This window comes from Toxotes jaculatrix, chromosome 12 (assembly GCF_017976425.1).
Source record: "Toxotes jaculatrix isolate fToxJac2 chromosome 12, fToxJac2.pri, whole genome shotgun sequence".
NCBI lineage: Eukaryota > Metazoa > Chordata > Actinopteri > Toxotidae > Toxotes > Toxotes jaculatrix.
In genome coordinates this window covers 21,574,512-21,592,371 of record NC_054405.1, presented here as the reverse complement: position 1 = coordinate 21,592,371, position 17,860 = coordinate 21,574,512, and the positions used below count along the sequence as shown (strand labels likewise).

Here is a 17,860-nt window from a genome sequence, read left to right as displayed (position 1 = left end):
TACGTGCACTACAGAGGTCAAGGCCAGTGTGCTGCATACGCTGTTGTCTGTTTTAAATCTGTTTGCTTGAGTGGTGAATACAGGCAAACTGAATCTGTAAATTAGTGAAGCACAATCAAAGCGAAATGCAGTTTTCATGAGCATCTGTTCCTCAAACCTCCCTTTTTAACAGGAACTTTTGTGGAAATGTGCTGTATTTCCACAATAAAAGGTTTCCTGTTGATATTATGATTGAGTCTATGGGTCATAATTCATCTTAAATTACAAAGTAGCTTAAGTCTGCTGGTAGGTAAGTTATATAACATGCAGGTCAAGATTGTAAGGTACTTCAAGAAAAGCAAGACTCATTGCAGCAGAAGCTTTTCACTTTTTTTCAGTGCACACATCCACTGAGATGCACTGGCTCTGATGGGAGCCAAGATCTCCCCTCAGGCTTTCAAATCTGACAACAGCAAACAGGAAAAAAATGACTTGTAGAAAAACAAGACTGTTCCCAGGGGAACAAGGAAATTGTGTTTTGTCTTTGACCTCCTGAGAATTTTGGAAGTATTAAAAAAAACAAAAAAAACCTTCTTCTCATTTTGTCCTTTCCTTCTCCGTGTATCATGTCCTTTCTCTGGCCCTCAGAAAGCAATATTTCATACTCGCAAGCTTTTGTGAGGCTATGTGCATCTGTGTGAGTGTCTGTGTGCGCAAGTGTGCGGTTTGATGTCTGTAATGTTGGCACTTGAAGGGTATAAAACAGCAGGTGTGTTCCTGACTTTCCTTAGAGGTCCTTATCTTTCTTCACTGGCCAGGTTTGGCTCAGCAACCCGCTCTGAAGCTATTTTGCCACCTGCCAGTAGGTGCACAAAGAAACATGTGCACACACACGACTGTCAACTGAAAAACAACAACAACATCAACAACAGTAACAACAGTTTAAAAAAATGCAAAAATTTTTTTACTCTGAAAATCAGTGAAGTTGTCATACATTTACACAATGGGAGGATCTATAAAGTGTGCAGATTCAACTCTGCAAACTGCTCAGAACAGTGAACTACATCCATGAGGGAACAGCAATGGTTTTTACTATGAGCGAGCTTTCATTCTCTTAGTCATCAGCTGTTTTAACATTATTATTGTTACAAGGCCAAGACTTTGCAAACTACATCTATGTATTACCCATACACATACAGTATACAGAAAGGGGTGATGAAGAAACAACTTCACATCATTCAGTAGCCCACAAAGAAAGAAATCAAATAGTCTCTGATCTGTGTTCGCTGACTTTTTAGATCCAAGGCTCAAGTGCTGGAGTCCCGTCTGACTCCCTCCCTCTTTGTGGTATGTTTGGGTTGGCAGAAGATGCAAGCTGACCCTGCTCCGCTGTGGGGTCGGGACCTCCTCCGGATGCCTTTGTAACACTGCAGGGAGATGCCCAACTCCTCCATCACGTCGCTAAAAGACATGCGCTGCCAAAGAACAACAATTGAAGGCCTGGGTTAAGACACCAATAAAATTGATTGCCAATAAAATAAAAATGGCCTCTATGACATTTGGCCATGAGTTTAAATGTTGTGTGAATATGCATAAAAATGGCTGCTGCTCCATAACTGAATAAACTAGGGAATTTTAAGATATGGCATTAACTGAAAACTATGCTAATTTAAGTCCAAATCAAAGGCAGTTACATTTGATCCAGCTTTGCAAATTAGCAGTGGCTTCTAGGAGCTTGCCTGCAGCTGAATGTGAGCAGCCAGCCAATGAGTGCAAGTCAGCGGTAAAGTCTGACCAGACAAACACAAGAAATGACAAGACTTGTAAAAGACATGTAAACTGTGTTGTCTCATCATAAAATCCAATTATACAGACAAAAGATGAAGGACGGTGTCTGCTGTGCAACATCCTAATGCAGGGAGCTATGAATTCATAATATGGTAATTATTTTAAATTACCAAATAGAAGGGCCATCTGAAATGAGAAGCCTCAGGCTTATTTGATTCTGCACAATAATACATTGCACTGAACTCATTAATCTTCAATCATGTTTATTTGTCTTTTATTTTGTTCTCCTCTGAATGGTGCGCTCACTAAATTTACTTAGCAAATTACCATTTGCAGGGCAAAGTCTCTTTTTTTGTCTCTTGGTGTTTGCATTCAAGGACCACAGAGGGTCTTCCTCTTTCATCCTCCGGCTTTGCCTAAGGCTTCTACAACGAACATGGCGGTGAAAAACCATACCGTAACCTACCTCATAACAAACCCTGATCTTAAAAACTGAGGAGCTGTATGTTTTTGGAGTTGGCACAACACTGTAAAAAGCTAAACTATACTTACCTAACCGGAGCTAAATCGAGTATGACGTTGAAATTAATTTACTTGTAATATCCTTTAATTAAAGATTCTTTAGACCTTGCAGGTCCACTGTATTTGAGATTCACTGTTGGACCCCCAAACGCACAGACCAAAAATATATTATTTCCAAAAATATTGTTGATGCTGGTCTTTTTCAATATGGTACCTTATTAATTCATTCATTCATTAAATTGTTTATGTGATTATCGTATGTGTGCAGATTTTAAACCCTTTTATACCCTTAATGACAATAGTAGTAGTTAATATTTTGTATCTCTAACTCTTTACTTTATTTTGTAGAGAGATAGATCTTGTGGCTAGATGACAAGGTCAGTCCGGGGACACAGTGGAGACCTTTAAAGTCTGCATCCCTCTGTGATCCCATCCTTCATTACTTCAGTTTAAATGGCATGCAGACACCAGCAGTTATTTAGGAAATTACAACTTTACATTTGGCTTTGGATCTGTGTCAGGGGACGTATTAACTCAGCACGTTATTCCATCACTGTTATCCACATTTCAGCCACCAAACCACTCTACCAAAGAGCTTAATGAGGAGGAAAATATTCAAATAACTTTTCCTATCTTTTTGATTTCCCACAAGGCACTCAAAGTCTGCTTCTAAAGTACACATAAATGCCTACTGAGACTACAATGAATGATGCAAAACTTTTCATCTGGTTATAGAAGGCTACTTTACCAGTGCAAGTGAGAAAACAGCTTAACAGCAGGGGAGCGCAGCAGAGCTCTGCACTTTTTATATGGACTTAAATGCCACATTTTGCAAGCTAAAATGAATGTTAATAAACAAACTATCATTACATGTTTTATAGTAACTCACTACTTTAAAAAATCACCCCAAATGTCCTGGGTATTTTGTAGAATATAAGTAAGTACTGTTATTCTTTCATCAGTGTAAATTCTACTTAAATAGGCAATAACAGGAGCCTGTAAATAAGAGGACAGTTGTTTCAGTATAGCTGTAGTGTTTATAATCACAAGAAACACAGACATTTTACAAGGAAGAAATGTGGACACAAGGTTCAGCTGCTGAAAGTAAGATGGTAAAGGTAACTGGGATTGGCTGAGATAAGTGCACATATACAGTGGTAGTTTCAACAGAGACAGAGGGAGGGACACCTGTTTACAAACCTATCATCTAGAGAGTGTATGTGATGTAAATGTGCTGCCATGGCTACTCTGTGTCATCCCCCAGTAGCCTGCCGCTCTCCAGATCAGTAGATAAGGAGGTGCCAGAGGAGGAGGTGGATCCACGCCGCTGAAACTGACGGGACTGCACCCCGTAAAAGAAACAAAAGGCCTGATGAAGGCATGCAGAAAAGAAAAAGGGATGGAGGAGAAAACAAACACAAAAGAGATCAAAATAGACATGTATGAAAAATTAAAAAAAAAATGAAAAGAAAACAAAGCATAAAAAACAGAAAACCAAGGCAAATAAAAAATAATAATCATGTACAGTGAGTTGATGGTTTAGCTGTATGTCACGTGGAGCAGTTCACCATTTCGCGGTGTGAAACTGTGAGACACTGACAAGTTATAAATCCATGTTGTAAATTCTTGTTGCAAAGACAACACCAGCAAGTGCAAATATGATTTTGAGCAAATTAATTTTGATTGGGCAAACAACATCTAACACAAAACGCATTCCAAACCCGAGTTTCCTCAGAGCGGAGAGTAACCTTTAATCCACTCATTAGTCATCATCACTCAGTCACTCAGCCGAGGAACAGCACTTCCTCACCCCCACTCACCTCCTCTATGTCTGTGTTCCTGCGGGCCTTGTAGATGAATTCCCCGATAGCCACAAACACAGACAGAACCAGACCGGCAGCCAGCACGATGAAGATACCGCCGATGTTTTCCACGCCCAGAGCATTGGCCTCCTTGTTGTCCTCCTCTGGACAGCCATTGCCTCTCCACCACTTCTCCTTCATCATGTGCAGCTTCCCTTCCTCCTGGAGCTGAAGGATGGCGATGGTTACTTTATCCCTGTATGGGGAACCTGGCGAAGGCAAATAGAACAGACATTATGAGCTGACAGGGCAATTACATGCTAATGCTTTTGTCATTCTTTATTGATAAATCCCTCAAAATGCCTGATTAGTAAAACATGGCATGACAGTCCTGCTGAGGCACCCCTCTGTTTACCATGTTCACAGTGAAACATAAGCATTTTTTACCGTGAAATTTAAGCCTTTGCTGAATTAACCGTCTCTGACAGGAAACATGAATCTACATTTATCTTGAGGACATAAAACTCCAATTTGCATTTGCAATGTTTATTGCTGTTTAACGTGCCATTCAGGTAACAATGCTGAGCTGAGTTTTCATATGTGCATAAATGTGTTCTCTCTTCATTCAACAGTATATTTCTGTCACCTCTAATGCCTGTTACTTTCTGCTTTTGGCCACTGCACTATGTCTAAGGATTGTGACTGATGAGTATGTCACATTCTGTACAGATTGTTAAGTCCATCAACAATTTGTTAGGTTGCTCAACGTGATTGGCCAAGCAGTCAAAATGGCTTTGCTTGACATGACTTAATGCAATATGCAAGCAATGCAGTATTTAGCTGTATTAGGACTATGAACTGATGTTGCCACTTGGAAAAGCTTTCCACCTTAGTCCAACCTGGGTAAGAGATGCAAAGTTAAGTCTGAGGTGACTGATTAGGACCAAAGACTCTAGATGAGAAGAAAAAAAGCCCCCAGAAACGAGGGCAGGGAGGAGACGAAGCAGATATAGGAACATCTGACGACTGCTACAGGATGAAGGAGCAGAAACTAACAACAGAACAACACAAGCAGGTGTTGGGTGGGATGACTGGAAATCAGCAAGCAGGCCAGAGATCGAGTGATTGCTGGAGACATGGAAAAGGCCAAGGTGTTAAATAAATTAAACTATTTTCTATAGGTTTCACAAGGAGGATTCTGCCCACTTCCCCAAGGGCACTCTCCTCCTGCTCTGCCCTCGCCCCCGACGTCTCTCCAATCACACTCCAGGGCCTACAAAATCCAAGATCACCTGTTGATCAGGTGAAAAAAAAAAAAAAAAGCTGAATAGACTTAGCTGTAAGCTCAGCTCGGCTGAGTTCAGGTACCAGAGGGCATCAAGAGGCTCAATACAGACAAAAGGTGTGAGCTGAACCTGCTGCAGCTCAACATCAAAGTGGACTGGATAAGCAGCACCTCTGCCGCGTACAAGAGGGGTTGGAGCAAGCTTAACTTTCTGAGGAGGCTCCGGTAATTTGCCCGTCTGCCGTACTACGCTGCAGATGTTCTTCCATTCTCTGGTGGCCATCATTATTTTCAACACTGTAGAATATTTTCTACAGTGGCAGTAGAGTGAGAGCAGCTGTCAACTCTAGAATCAACAGGCTCATCAGGATGGGTGGCTTGCTGATGCGAGGGGAACTCAAGTCTCTGCTGGAGGTGTGCCAGACTACATCTCCTGCATGCCATCCTCATGTCATGCAGGAGGTGAACGGCATTACCAGTGATCCTTTGCTTTAATCCTACAGGAAGTTCTTTGTTTCTGTGGCGATCAAACTCTTCAACTTTTGAACTTTAGCTTTAGTTAAATGTCACATTTTCCTTGTACATAATTTTATCCATATGTGCTTCTTGAACTCTTTAGAATTACAGCACCTTACTATATATGTAGTATGTTGCACGAGTAGGCCTTTGCATATTTATTTCTTTGAGTATAAATATTTTTTAAGATTCCATAGCTTACCTAAGAACAGAGTTGATAAAAGCGGTACTACTATGTCCAAGATATTGACAGCCAGCGGGCATCTCATGGTGATTACAGAAATTAACTCGGTGGGGTTGCAGTGGTGGCCGCACCCTCATTATTCCCATTGCAGTGGCCACACATTCAAATGTATGCCCTGTGCTTGGCAGCTTCTTGGCATGGATGTGTACAACTTATGCAGGTGTGGGGTGTACACACTGCAAACACAGTCCACGGTCAGCAGGCTGACTTGCATTCAGTTTAAGTTCTCAATCCACCAAACCTTACATGAACATTTGCTCTGCAAAAAGCTTGGAGCTTTTAGATGGAAGTGTATTTGCATGTTGAGGATACAGGATAGCAGTTTTGTACTTGGACTTCTCAAGAATGAAAATGCAAATTCCAAATAAATTGAAGTTTATATCTACAGCGCAAAGACTCCATTTACATAGGTTCTATTAAAATTCTGTTCTAGTCACACAATAGTCACAGGGCCTTCAGTACATTTTAATACCCTCAGAAGATCTCCTATGAATGTGAGTTGTAAAGTTCACTGTATATTTGTCCACGGCTTCTTTGAACTAACTTAGAGGCTAAAAGTGTGCAGTCTACCACAAAGAACAAGCAATAAATGCTAAAAAGTTTACACAATCGTAAAACAGTCTAACAGCCAGTCTGTGTTAAAGTTACAGGGACGATTCCAAAATTGTCTCTCAGATGTCAAAAACTGTTTGCAGCAACATGTTTTGGCCACACTTTCAACATATGTGGAGTTTTTTAAATGATTGCTCCAACACAGTAACAAGACATTAAAAAATGACATGTATGAGTGTGTGTCGTTCTTTGGGAGCTTTCATTCTCCACTAAGTGACAAAGATGATGGTGAGGAGTAAACCTCGGCCTCATCCTTCTTACCGATAGGTGTTCCCACCCCATAGCCCTTGGAGTCTATGAGACCTCCGATCTGTGTGAGGTTGCAGTTTCTCTGGCTTATGTACTCGATGCTGGTGGACTCCATCAGCATGGCGTAGTCTGTCGTCAGGACCCGCGTGATGCCGTCCTTGTTGTTTTTAACCAACGCAGTGTTTTTCCTGCTGCTCATGAACGCCCACATCTTCTCATAGGTGGAGATCTTGGATTTCTGCGAAATGAGCCAAACGAGCAAAGGTTGGTAAGAATTGCTTTGCATATTTACTCTGTGAGTAAACATAGGCTTTGTGTGTTTGTGGAATATATACTCATACTTATATACAAATCCATGTACTTATCTATAGTTTGAATACTATGATAAACACGTATAAGTTTAACAGAAGGATGCGTGGGACTTGTGTCTATCTTTATGTATGTCTTGGTGTATATATCTGTGTGTGTGTGTTTCTCCTTGCTCAGTCAGAGAAAATGGGACAGCTGTGTTCTAAATCTCCTCCAGCTGATTCAATTTGTTCAAGCCATCAACACAGCCTGCTGCTTCCTATCCAGGCAGCCGTAATCACTGGCTGCAATCTGGGAGGATAAAGCCCTGCATGGATCACCCCCGCTGAGCCACAGGGATGCAAGGAGAGCGGGTGGCGGTGGGGGAAAGACATGACAGCCCTGCCTGAGGACATCAGTACACTCATACATTATATGATTTAAACTAACAAATTAACATATGTCAGTACAGACACAGACAAAAGTAGCTTTGACAGGCGTCCTCGCCACTTCCCATAACATACTCACTTCTTGCTGCATCTATGACGCCCCTTTCAGAAAAGTAAATGCAAGTCTTTTTCTCTGCTTCTGTCTTTCAGATTTTTGCTTTTTCATGGGAAGTTGGGCGAAGATACAGGATGCACAAGCAGCTGAGGGAACCCTCATGACCCTGATTTTATGCAAGTGAAGGTACTGTCACTGAGCCATTCTTACATCTACAGGTATGATAGAGATGACAGAATATATTATATTTATCAGTATTGTGTTCAGTGGTTGATTGTGATTTCAACTATTAATTTTTATGTTGTGACTTTGATGAAGTTAAAAGCCATTTTAGGTGCAGTGACATGCAGGAGCCTAGACCAGTGTTACCTTGAAGAAGGTCATGGTAGATCCATCCCTCACTGCCCCATATTCAATCCTGGTCTGCTTTGCCAGGTCGTCTGCTGAGTCAATGGGTGCGTCCATTCGTTCCACCGTGAGAAAGGCAGCCAAGTTGGCCGTATAGGAGGAGATGATGATTAAAGTAAAGAACCACCAGATTCCTCCAACTATACGAGTGGACAGAGCCTTAGGCATCAGCTCCGAGCCTGGAAGCATAGCAAAGGAGGACAAAGGTTAAAAGGTTAAAAAAGAGCTTAAAAGACAAAGGTTTGAAAAAGAGAGAGATTGAGGATTAGGGTTGGAGAGGGTAGAAAAATGCTGATAATATTGGAATGAATGTGCTAATATCAGTATGGTAGACACAAAATGGTGGTAAATACAGTTTGCGTGTGTACTGTTTAGATGCTCTTTAAAAAAAAAAAGAACAATGAAATTCATCTATAATCTTTCAAAGCACAATCCAGCACACAGGTCCAAACTTGGGTTTATCTTAATGGCTGGATTGTTGGATGGTTTATTGGGCGTCCAATAAGGCATGTCAGACTTATCCTGCCCAAATCTCCTGCCTTGAGGGAGGTCAAGTCTACATGAAATGCAACATAATTCTTCTAACAGGGTGGGGTCGCAGCTCATGGGGACTGGGTCCAGGCTACGTGGAAATGACAATCACAGAATATAGGAAAGCGAATATTGATGTTTTGAATTAAACAACTTAGAGCAGAGTTTACAGTGTCAGTAAAGTCTTTAGTGCTGTATAGGGAGTTTAATAGACAGCTCTACAGGAAGAGCCCAGTGGCCTTTACAGCACTTGTCTTTCAGTAATGCTTTAAACTTGCAATAGCTGAATCTCCAGAGGAGAATTATATCACAAAATGCTTCCAGCGTCATTCTGCGGGGCATGGACAAACAAAAGTTTTTTGCTTTTTAATTTGGAGGAATTAATCCATTGTTAATATCAAAATATTGATTATGATCCCATTAAGTGTGAGATACAAACCTTGCCGCATGAGAGCTCCGATGCCAAACCAGAAACTGTTGAGTAAAGTGAAATTGTTCTGTATTAGAGTCGAGGACGGGTTGCATGGATGTGGGTTGTACCACTCGTATGGAGTAAACCTGCAAAAAACAATAAAAGAACAGAGAGAAAAAGAGATGAAAGGAAATTCAAATCTGTAAGGAGTGTACGGTAGCTAATCTTAAGGCATGAGGGTACACTGGTTCACTTCAGTACAGCCCTCCAATCAACACTGCACCTTGATTTGCATTTTCATTTTCACAACAAATCTATTTAACTTGAGGGTTGCTAGGTGCTACCCACTGGCACTATCTGAGAAGGAGGGAGAAGAGTGAGCTCGCAATTATACCCAAATACTTATCAAACACAATGAAAGCAAACCTGGCAGCTGACAGGCAGCCAAAAGCATATTTTGGGTTATTTTAGAACAACTATCTAAAATCAGAAATTTGCTGAAGTACAGTCAGGCCAATTATTTCAGACTTTTCGTGATTCTTGTGACCATGTGAATTTGACACATCAGGCATAACTCTGGATTGTTATAAATTGCTCAATGCTAGCACTAATTCAGTTTTCCTGTCCTTTGCACCTTGAAATGATTAACAAAAGTCATTAGTCACCCTGTACCTATCCCACAGTATACCCTCAGCAAATCTTTTATTTACCATCTAATCATACATCATTGCATTATCTCAAGCATCAATCCATCCTCTTACCTGGCAATCACAAAAAGCACACAGCTAACTCCCGTGCAGGCCAGCAGCACATACATCCAGATGTCCGGAGACAGGGGATTAAGAAAGGAGAACACGCCCGGGTTGGTGCCGTTGGGTTTGCGGTACAGGATGCTGATACCTAAGGTCATGAAGGGCTTGGAGAAGTCGATGACTTTCTCTCTAACATAAGTGATGGTCAAGGGAGCCACAGCGAGGTCTGCAACCTGGAAAAGCCAGAAGATGAATTAAGATACTACAGGTACTACAGGTGCTGCTCAAGGTCACAAATGGCTTCTTCTAGTATTTGTTCTGTTTCAAACAATATAATTTCCAAATATTCATGTATCAATATGCCCAAAACATATGCTAAACCTTAAACTGGGTTCTTCTCTACCGAAAAAACAAAAATGAGTAATACAGAACAATAACAGCGAAAAAGCTACAAGAGATTAATGGAATAAAATTGGAGATTTTTCTCCAGGACTAGTGATAGAATATGAACACAGCAGGCATTTTTAAACCAATCACTGTCAAAAAAAAGCTGTGAAAGACTAGAGTAAGAGTAAAATTCATTCATAATTCATAAAAAGTGCTGTTTATACAGCCGGAGGATGCAACAGGTCCAAAAGCATTGAGAACACTGATTTTACTGTACCTCCCATTGATATTCTCAAAGAAAGCAACATGATTCTGCTGGTCTATAAGCATATCACTCTCAAACAGCCTTTGTTACCTTCAGTGACCTGAACTGTAGACAACCTTTCTCCTGATAATTTGTCAGTTTAATGTGATAGCAGTAATTTTGTCCAAATCAGGACCCTGTCGAGTTTGCTTCTATTTTTCAGGAGGAGCTGGACCTTTAATTAGTTTCGGACACAATATCCCAAATTAAATCTGGTCTGGAGCAAATCAGCCATGAAGAAAAGTGGTGGAAAGTAACTGAATATATTTAAGAATATATGAGATATATATGTTTTATCTTCTACGCCATTACAGTTGAGAGGAAAATATTGTACTTTTTATTCCACTACATCTTTAAATATTAACTCACATGGTCGATCAGCTCCCGAACCATCCCGTTCCACTCTCCCTTGTCGTTCTGCGCTCCGTATTTCCCATCAGCTACCAGTCTGACTTCATATGTGAAACCCAAGATGTTGGAGAGCTCTTTCAACAGGTCCAGACAGTAGCCCTCGAAGCGATCATTCCCAACCAGCTCTTTGTCCGACTTTTTATACATCACATATGGATTTTCCTGTATCAACCAAAGAAAACACTGTATTTTGCTGTTCAAGACATATTCCTTATTCTGATTAAGTTTTTCTATATACTTTTCTCTGTGATGGATTTTGTTTGTGTGAATAACTACAAAAAATACAAATTCAAGTTATCCAAACGGTTCAACTAAGCAATCATTTTCCTCACCTAAACACCACGCCCTCTCACCGTTTCCCACTCCCCCTCTCACTGTATTTTCCTCTGTTGTCCCCGTATCTGCCCTCTACATATCCCCATATGTACTCCCCTCCTTCCCCCTGTGCTGTCCTTTGTTTAACCTTCCTCCTTCCTCCTCACCAGTATTGTGGTGACAATAAGAGTCCTGTTAGCCAGAGAGTCTGTCACATTGTTATTCTTGTCTCGGCTGGACTTCTCCGTCAGGTTCATCCCCCTGTACGAGTTCCACACAGCAATCTGGAAAAGCAAACAGGGCTTCAGATTTATTAGAACACATTTTCTGCTTTGATCAGAACCACAGGAAGTTAAATTTGACGCCTGCTATTGGAGTCACTATGGAGGACAAAATTGCAGTGTTTTACAGTAGATGTTTACTTCTGTTTAAGCTTTGAATGAAGGTGTATTTGTATCATCTCTGACACTCGTTGTTAAAGGAAAGAAGCTGTTTGATAGATACATTCACAGAGCCTGATTTAGTCTCCTAGTCTTAGCAGGAAACTAGAAACTGCTCCAATACACTGCATATTAATCATATTTTCTGATTCGTCGAACAGTAAAATGAAAAAGAAGTATAAAGGTTAAAAGAACTGACACTCCTGGCTCCTTTTCAAATTTCTGCTCCCTTCACTATTCTACAACATTTCCTTTTGCTTGGTTTCGCTCTGATGATTCTGGGCAAAGCGCCGAAAACTTCATTTTATGTACAGTGAATATGAAAATGAAGAAGAGGCAGGTTTAAAAAAGAGAGCTGCTGATTGTGTGCGTCAGGTAAAAGTTTACAGCTATTCAGGAGCAAACCAATATCATTCCTGCTGTGGGCTGTGATTTATCTGACTCTCAGGTATTGAACATATTGTACAGCCAGAAAAACAAAACTTTTTTATGATCTTTGGGTTCTTTACAGTCTCTGGATGGGCATGGACATCTGTCAGCCTTTATATTTCATTCTGTTTGAACCTGTAATAAATCCTACTGACAGCAGGAAGTGTAATTCCGAATGCAGTGAACTGAAGATTAAAAAAACAAATACAGTACATATATCAAAAATGGAAAACAAATGTTACACTGACTGTTAGACTTACCTTTGAGCATATTTCTACTTAAATATGAAGTTGAATCAATTAGTCAATTAGTGACAAAAATATCAGTAAATATTTCAATAATCAATTAATCATTTAAGTCATTTTTATGCTAAAATGCAAAACCTTTTCAGATCCTCAGTTACTGGGATTTGTAGATGTGTTTCTAATTTCATGATAAGCTGAATAACTTTAGGTTTTTGACTGTTAGTTGCACAAAAGAAGAGATTTGATGACATTGGACTTTAGGGGCTTTTTTTTGACAACTTATATACCAAATGATTAATTGATGAATTGAGAAAACAATCCACAGAGTAATCGTTAGTTGCAGCCCTATTTGAATATGATGGTGAGGAGTTAGAAGTCACACCAGCAGGGACAGTATGAATGAAGAAGGGCAGGATCAGGGGGGAATAGAGGACGACATGGTGTTTGCCCTCCGTACTGTCACAGTAACTGTGAATGACAGTATCCAGTTCATTGGACGAGGCGGTATAATCCAGACAGTTATCAGATTAGGACAGGCGTCTGGCAGCTGGACTTTGACCCTTTCAAATCCCCTCACTGGTTAAGAGCTGAGCAAAGGTCAAGGGGGCTCATGACAGTGATGCAATAAAGTTAAGTGCATTAAATGATCAGGATTCATTGTTAATAGAACTAAAGCGAGTGACTGAGACAAGCTTTCCTCCTTTTGCTATTCAGTCTTAGAACAGAAAGTAATGAATTTAGGTATTTTTAGTCAGAAACAATGTCCTGTCCATTCATTCACTCCATAAGAGGATGAGCACAAATGAACACATCAGTACCTCTTATTAAACTGAGCTGAGGTACAGTCTTATTTTTCACAATTTATTTTTCAGAAAAGGGCTGGAATTACCTACTGGAGAAGATAACATGCTTTTCACTCCTCATTACGTTCTATCTTATTCAGTTCACCCAGTCAGACAGATAGAAAATGTTCTCACTTATAACCTTGCTAAAAGCACTCTATATCTCCACTGCGGCACTTTTGCAAGGGTCCACTCTGTGCAGGAGTCCATAAATCTGTCTTATCTCTGGACACTGCAGATGAGGAACACAGTGAATGGGCTTGGATTTAATTAATTGTATTGTCCTCAATCTCAAAGATAAATGGACAGAGTAAGAAAAATATTTTTGTAAGTGTAGGGGATATTTTTGTTCCGAGATTGTGCAGTTTCACATAATCTGGCTCATGTTGCATGTTGTAGAATGGTATTATTTTTGGAAATATCATTTCCTATGAAATATGAACTGCACGATTAGTCAGTTTGAAGTTTAAGTAATAAAATAATCTGACTAAGCCAATGAAATCATGCTAAAATACGACCTAGGATGACTGCACAGCATACAGTCATCATCTTTTAAACCCCTAAGTCATGGATTTACTGTGTGCAGCCTTGCAAATTTATCTTGCCAACCAGAGCAGCTCCCAACAACAAAGTGTGCTATAAAAACTGACAGGAATTCTCTCTCATATGCTGGGAGTAAAATGTTATCTATGAATCCTAAAGCTCATCTCCATCCAGAACCAAATCAGACTGGAAAACCGTTACCACAGAGTGGAAGACATACTAAGCCAGGCCAAGAAAGCTGAGAGGGGGGAAAAAAAACACAGTATTTCCAGAAAGTCAACAACTTTAGGAGAAAATGATTTATTTCCCAGGAGACTTTCACTTTGTTTAGTCCCATCATCCTCTTCAGAGTGTATTTAACACTCCAGTGCCCAAGAACTAACCAACACGAGTGCTACGGACTGATAATTCATTTTTCATGACCATAAAGTCAAGGGTTTTTTGTGATGTGCTTACCATATAGTGGTATTTCCTCTAAGGCGAGGCTTTTGAGTGCTAAAAGTACTGAATGGAATTAAAATTACAGTATAAATCACTGCTTCTGTACCTTGACAGCTTCTGCCTGCCTACATAACTGTCTGTCTGACAACTGAGACAGACGAAGAGGGAGAACTTTGCCAACTTTGGGTATTAAAAATGTGTTTGAGAGGATGATTTAATTCAATAGTTGTTCTTTTATTCATTATTAGTTTCAAGGTGATAAGCAAGGTATAAAATAAAAATATTTAACTGGCATTTTAGTGTTTGCAGTATATTTTGTGAAACTAAATTAAAGAGGAAATAAACTCAAACATTAAGTAGTGAGAACAAAGCTAATGGCACTGTAAATTTGTTCTGTAATTGATAAAAAGAAAAGAATGGTTTAATAAAAATAGGGTTGATTTGATGCATATCTTTAACAATCACACTGGAGCGACTATTTATGAGTGTCAATCAAAGGCCAACAAAGGAAATCTGCTCCCCTTGTGGCAAGTCTCGATGACTGACTCAAGCTGATGCGTCTTCTGCTAAGTGGATCCCTCCTGGCTGTAATTAAATACTGCTAGCCTGTGTGATTTCCATGAAAGAATGAAGGCAGTCTAATAGTAAAGCACATTGTAAGTAGTGGACTGACAAGTCTCTAAAAAAGTGAATGATCTGCAGGATAAATGTACTTATTTCTTTCTTATTACTCACAGCCGCCAGCTGTGGAAACTGACGTTAAATTAAGTGAAATTACAGGGCTTGCTTCTTATTTCTAATGTAAGTATTTCTCTGTCTTCTTAAACAAAGGAATTTAATGTGCTTTCTACAACTGCTGATAAAGTTTTGACAAGTGTCAGAGCCATGTCCAGACCCAAACACGGGGAAAACTGAAATGTCAAATACAGTACATGGCATTGCTGTACACAAAATCAGTGAAGAGAAACAAGGTTGACAAGGCAAGGAGCAGGGAGGTGCGTGGCATACAGAGTGAGAAGAGAGGGGAGGGGGAGGCAAACAACAAACGCTTGGACCAAACAAGGCACTGGCACAAACCTTGATCCACCTTTTCGTGAGGCGACTTCCGCCCTCCACAATACCCTTTTGAAAATGTGAAGAGGGCAAGGTGAAGCACAGACAGTGTGGAAAGAAATAATCAGTCGTTGGAGCATTATAAATATTTATGACGGAAATCTAAACCAAATAATAAATGTGTGGATGAATTTTGGAAACAAAATTTACATAGTACCTCTGTGTCTCCTCACTCAGTCACACACACACACACACACACACACACACACACACACACACACACACACACACACACACACACACACACACGCACACACACACATACACATACACACAAACACGCCTTAATGGAAAGAATCAGCCAGCGAGGAAGCAGCATGAGAGTGGTGTAATTGGCTGTTCCAGGCCTCTGTGCTCACCCTGGCAGTGCCGTCCTCTTTGAGGCTGATGATGTCCAAATCAAAGTCTCTCCTCAGGCCATCTGTCTTATTAAGAACAATGTGCCCTGTCAGTCCATCCCACTGTGCCTACGGAGAGAAGATGCAGAGGGAGAGAGAAGTGGGAGATAGTCTCAAATGCTGTCTGAGTTTCTTGTATGTGCGGCGCAATATTGAAGATTTGGAACAGACTCCAAAGAGGAGAAGTGGAGGGGATCGAGACAGTGAGAGGAAGCCAGTGTTGACAGACGGCTGGGAGACTCACGGGATCACATCAGGGGACGACTGCAAGACGTCTACAGATTGTTCTGTGGTACAATCTCAATATGCATGAAGGTTTGTGTTCATGACAGCCATAATAACAACATTTACATGTCTTTTCAAACTGTATTTACAGCAGGTATATTCAAATAACAAATGTGAGTTGGTATATAAATGCAAAAGAATATTCAGACTAAAATATTATTATGCATTTATATGCATGTTGACATGTATGTTCTTTGTACATAGTAAGTACTAGTTTTGCAAGCTGCTACACACACACAGCTTCTCTAAATAGGCCTGGCTGATTCAACAGTCAGCATCTTCCCTTTTCCTGCATCATTTCGTGTGATGCATGTCAACATTTTAATTTTTTTTCTTGTGCGCTGCATATATTTATTAATTTCACACAGATGTGAGTAAAAAGCTGATTCTTTTACAAAATGCTTAAAACACGACTAGTGCCATGTTTCACCTTACCCTAATTCATGAGTAAGAATTAAAATATATGCATAGCTGAAAAACTAGATTTCCCCTTTGGAACAAGAAAGGCTTGAATTGGAACGTGTAAAAATGATAAATTTGAGAGTATTATACAGTCACAGACAGAACACAAAGAATATCATATTTTATTTCTCATGTAAAAATTTAGAAAAATAACAGATCTTTTGAACTTGAATGGGGAAAATCAGTTAAAATAAACTTCTGAAGATCTGTGTATTTCTTTTGTTTTTGCTTTTGTAGAAATGGAATCATTGAAGGTGTTGAAATCCAGAATGATATGCTCTTTTTGTGTTTTCTGTCATGAAATGATGCACTGCATAACAAAAGCATGTCCAATTACAATCAAATTCAGTTAACTTTGTCCACACAGACACACACATTGCTAAGTACAATAGGCAGAAGAACGATACACCAGTTATAGTGCCCGGGATTTAATTTCAGTTGTTGAAATGAAAGCTGTGTCCTTATGCTCTGCACTCTTTGTCAGAGATGGTTTTTAATTGTGTGCTGTGTGGGATATATTACTGGTTTTTGCAATCAAAAAGCTGCTTTCTAGTGATGAATAGCACAGGGATACGGATGTTTCAAAGGATGGGCAGTGGCAAACAAAACGAAAAGCTAAAGACGAGAGAGAGAGAGAGAGAGAGAGAGAGAGAGAGAGAGAGAGAGAGAGAGAGAGAGAGAGAGAGACCGTGATGCAAAGAAAAAGAAAGAGAGAGAAGGTATTTGGGGTGGGGGCTGGGGCTGGGGGGTTTGGCATGAAGAGGAAAATATGAGTGAGGGGATTGAATCATAATGCTCTCTCTCCACGGCAGGAAATGGTCCTCTGCTGGATTTAAGACTTTGGAGATCAAAACACTCGTGCATCAAAGGCATCATTTCTGTCTGTAGGCATCCACTCCGACAGCCAGGCCAGGCCACGTGCTTTCAACTTATAAGTAGATAAATACCGTATATTTTCATGTTGTGCATAGCCTGTCAGGAGGGACGTATAAAGTAACATATAGTAAGAGCTTCTTGAGTCATGCTGGTGAGGTAACATGGTTCTCTGTGATTCAGGCACTTATCTGACACTGACCTCTTTGAAGAGATTCATGAAGCGTGGTCCGAAGCGCCAGGGCTTGTGTCGGTGACACTGCAGGGAGCTGACGGTCATCTGAGTGGCTCGCTGGGACGCAACAGCGACCATGAACACTGCGTCATACATCAAGGCTGCGTCTGTCTGTGGAGGGGTCAGTGAGACGAAGGAGCCATGTGTAATGCAGAACTAAACATCAGTTGTAAACAGCCGAATTACAGTAAGAAACCGAGAGAGTGTGTCCTGAAGATGTCTACCACAGGAAAATTATGCCAAAT

The 17,860-nt window shown here is 40.4% G+C and overlaps 1 protein-coding gene across 1 annotated transcript in view; it reads right to left on the bottom strand.

Annotated features, from left to right (window-relative positions):
• Window positions 1–1,286: 1,286 nt before the first annotated feature.
• LOC121190435 (glutamate receptor ionotropic, kainate 1-like) overlaps window positions 1,287–17,860 on the bottom strand; it is a 30,708-nt gene continuing 14,134 nt past the window's right edge. The window contains exons 7-17 of the mRNA XM_041051158.1: window positions 17,583–17,726; window positions 15,722–15,829; window positions 15,327–15,371; window positions 11,477–11,593; window positions 10,953–11,156; window positions 9,902–10,125; window positions 9,168–9,286; window positions 8,159–8,376; window positions 7,010–7,235; window positions 4,110–4,360; window positions 1,287–1,454 (exon numbers count right to left, since the gene is read on the bottom strand). Coding sequence (XP_040907092.1) covers window positions 1,287–1,454; window positions 4,110–4,360; window positions 7,010–7,235; window positions 8,159–8,376; window positions 9,168–9,286; window positions 9,902–10,125; window positions 10,953–11,156; window positions 11,477–11,593; window positions 15,327–15,371; window positions 15,722–15,829; window positions 17,583–17,726 — 1,824 coding nt within the window. The remainder of the gene's footprint in view (window positions 1,455–4,109; window positions 4,361–7,009; window positions 7,236–8,158; window positions 8,377–9,167; window positions 9,287–9,901; window positions 10,126–10,952; window positions 11,157–11,476; window positions 11,594–15,326; window positions 15,372–15,721; window positions 15,830–17,582; window positions 17,727–17,860) is intronic.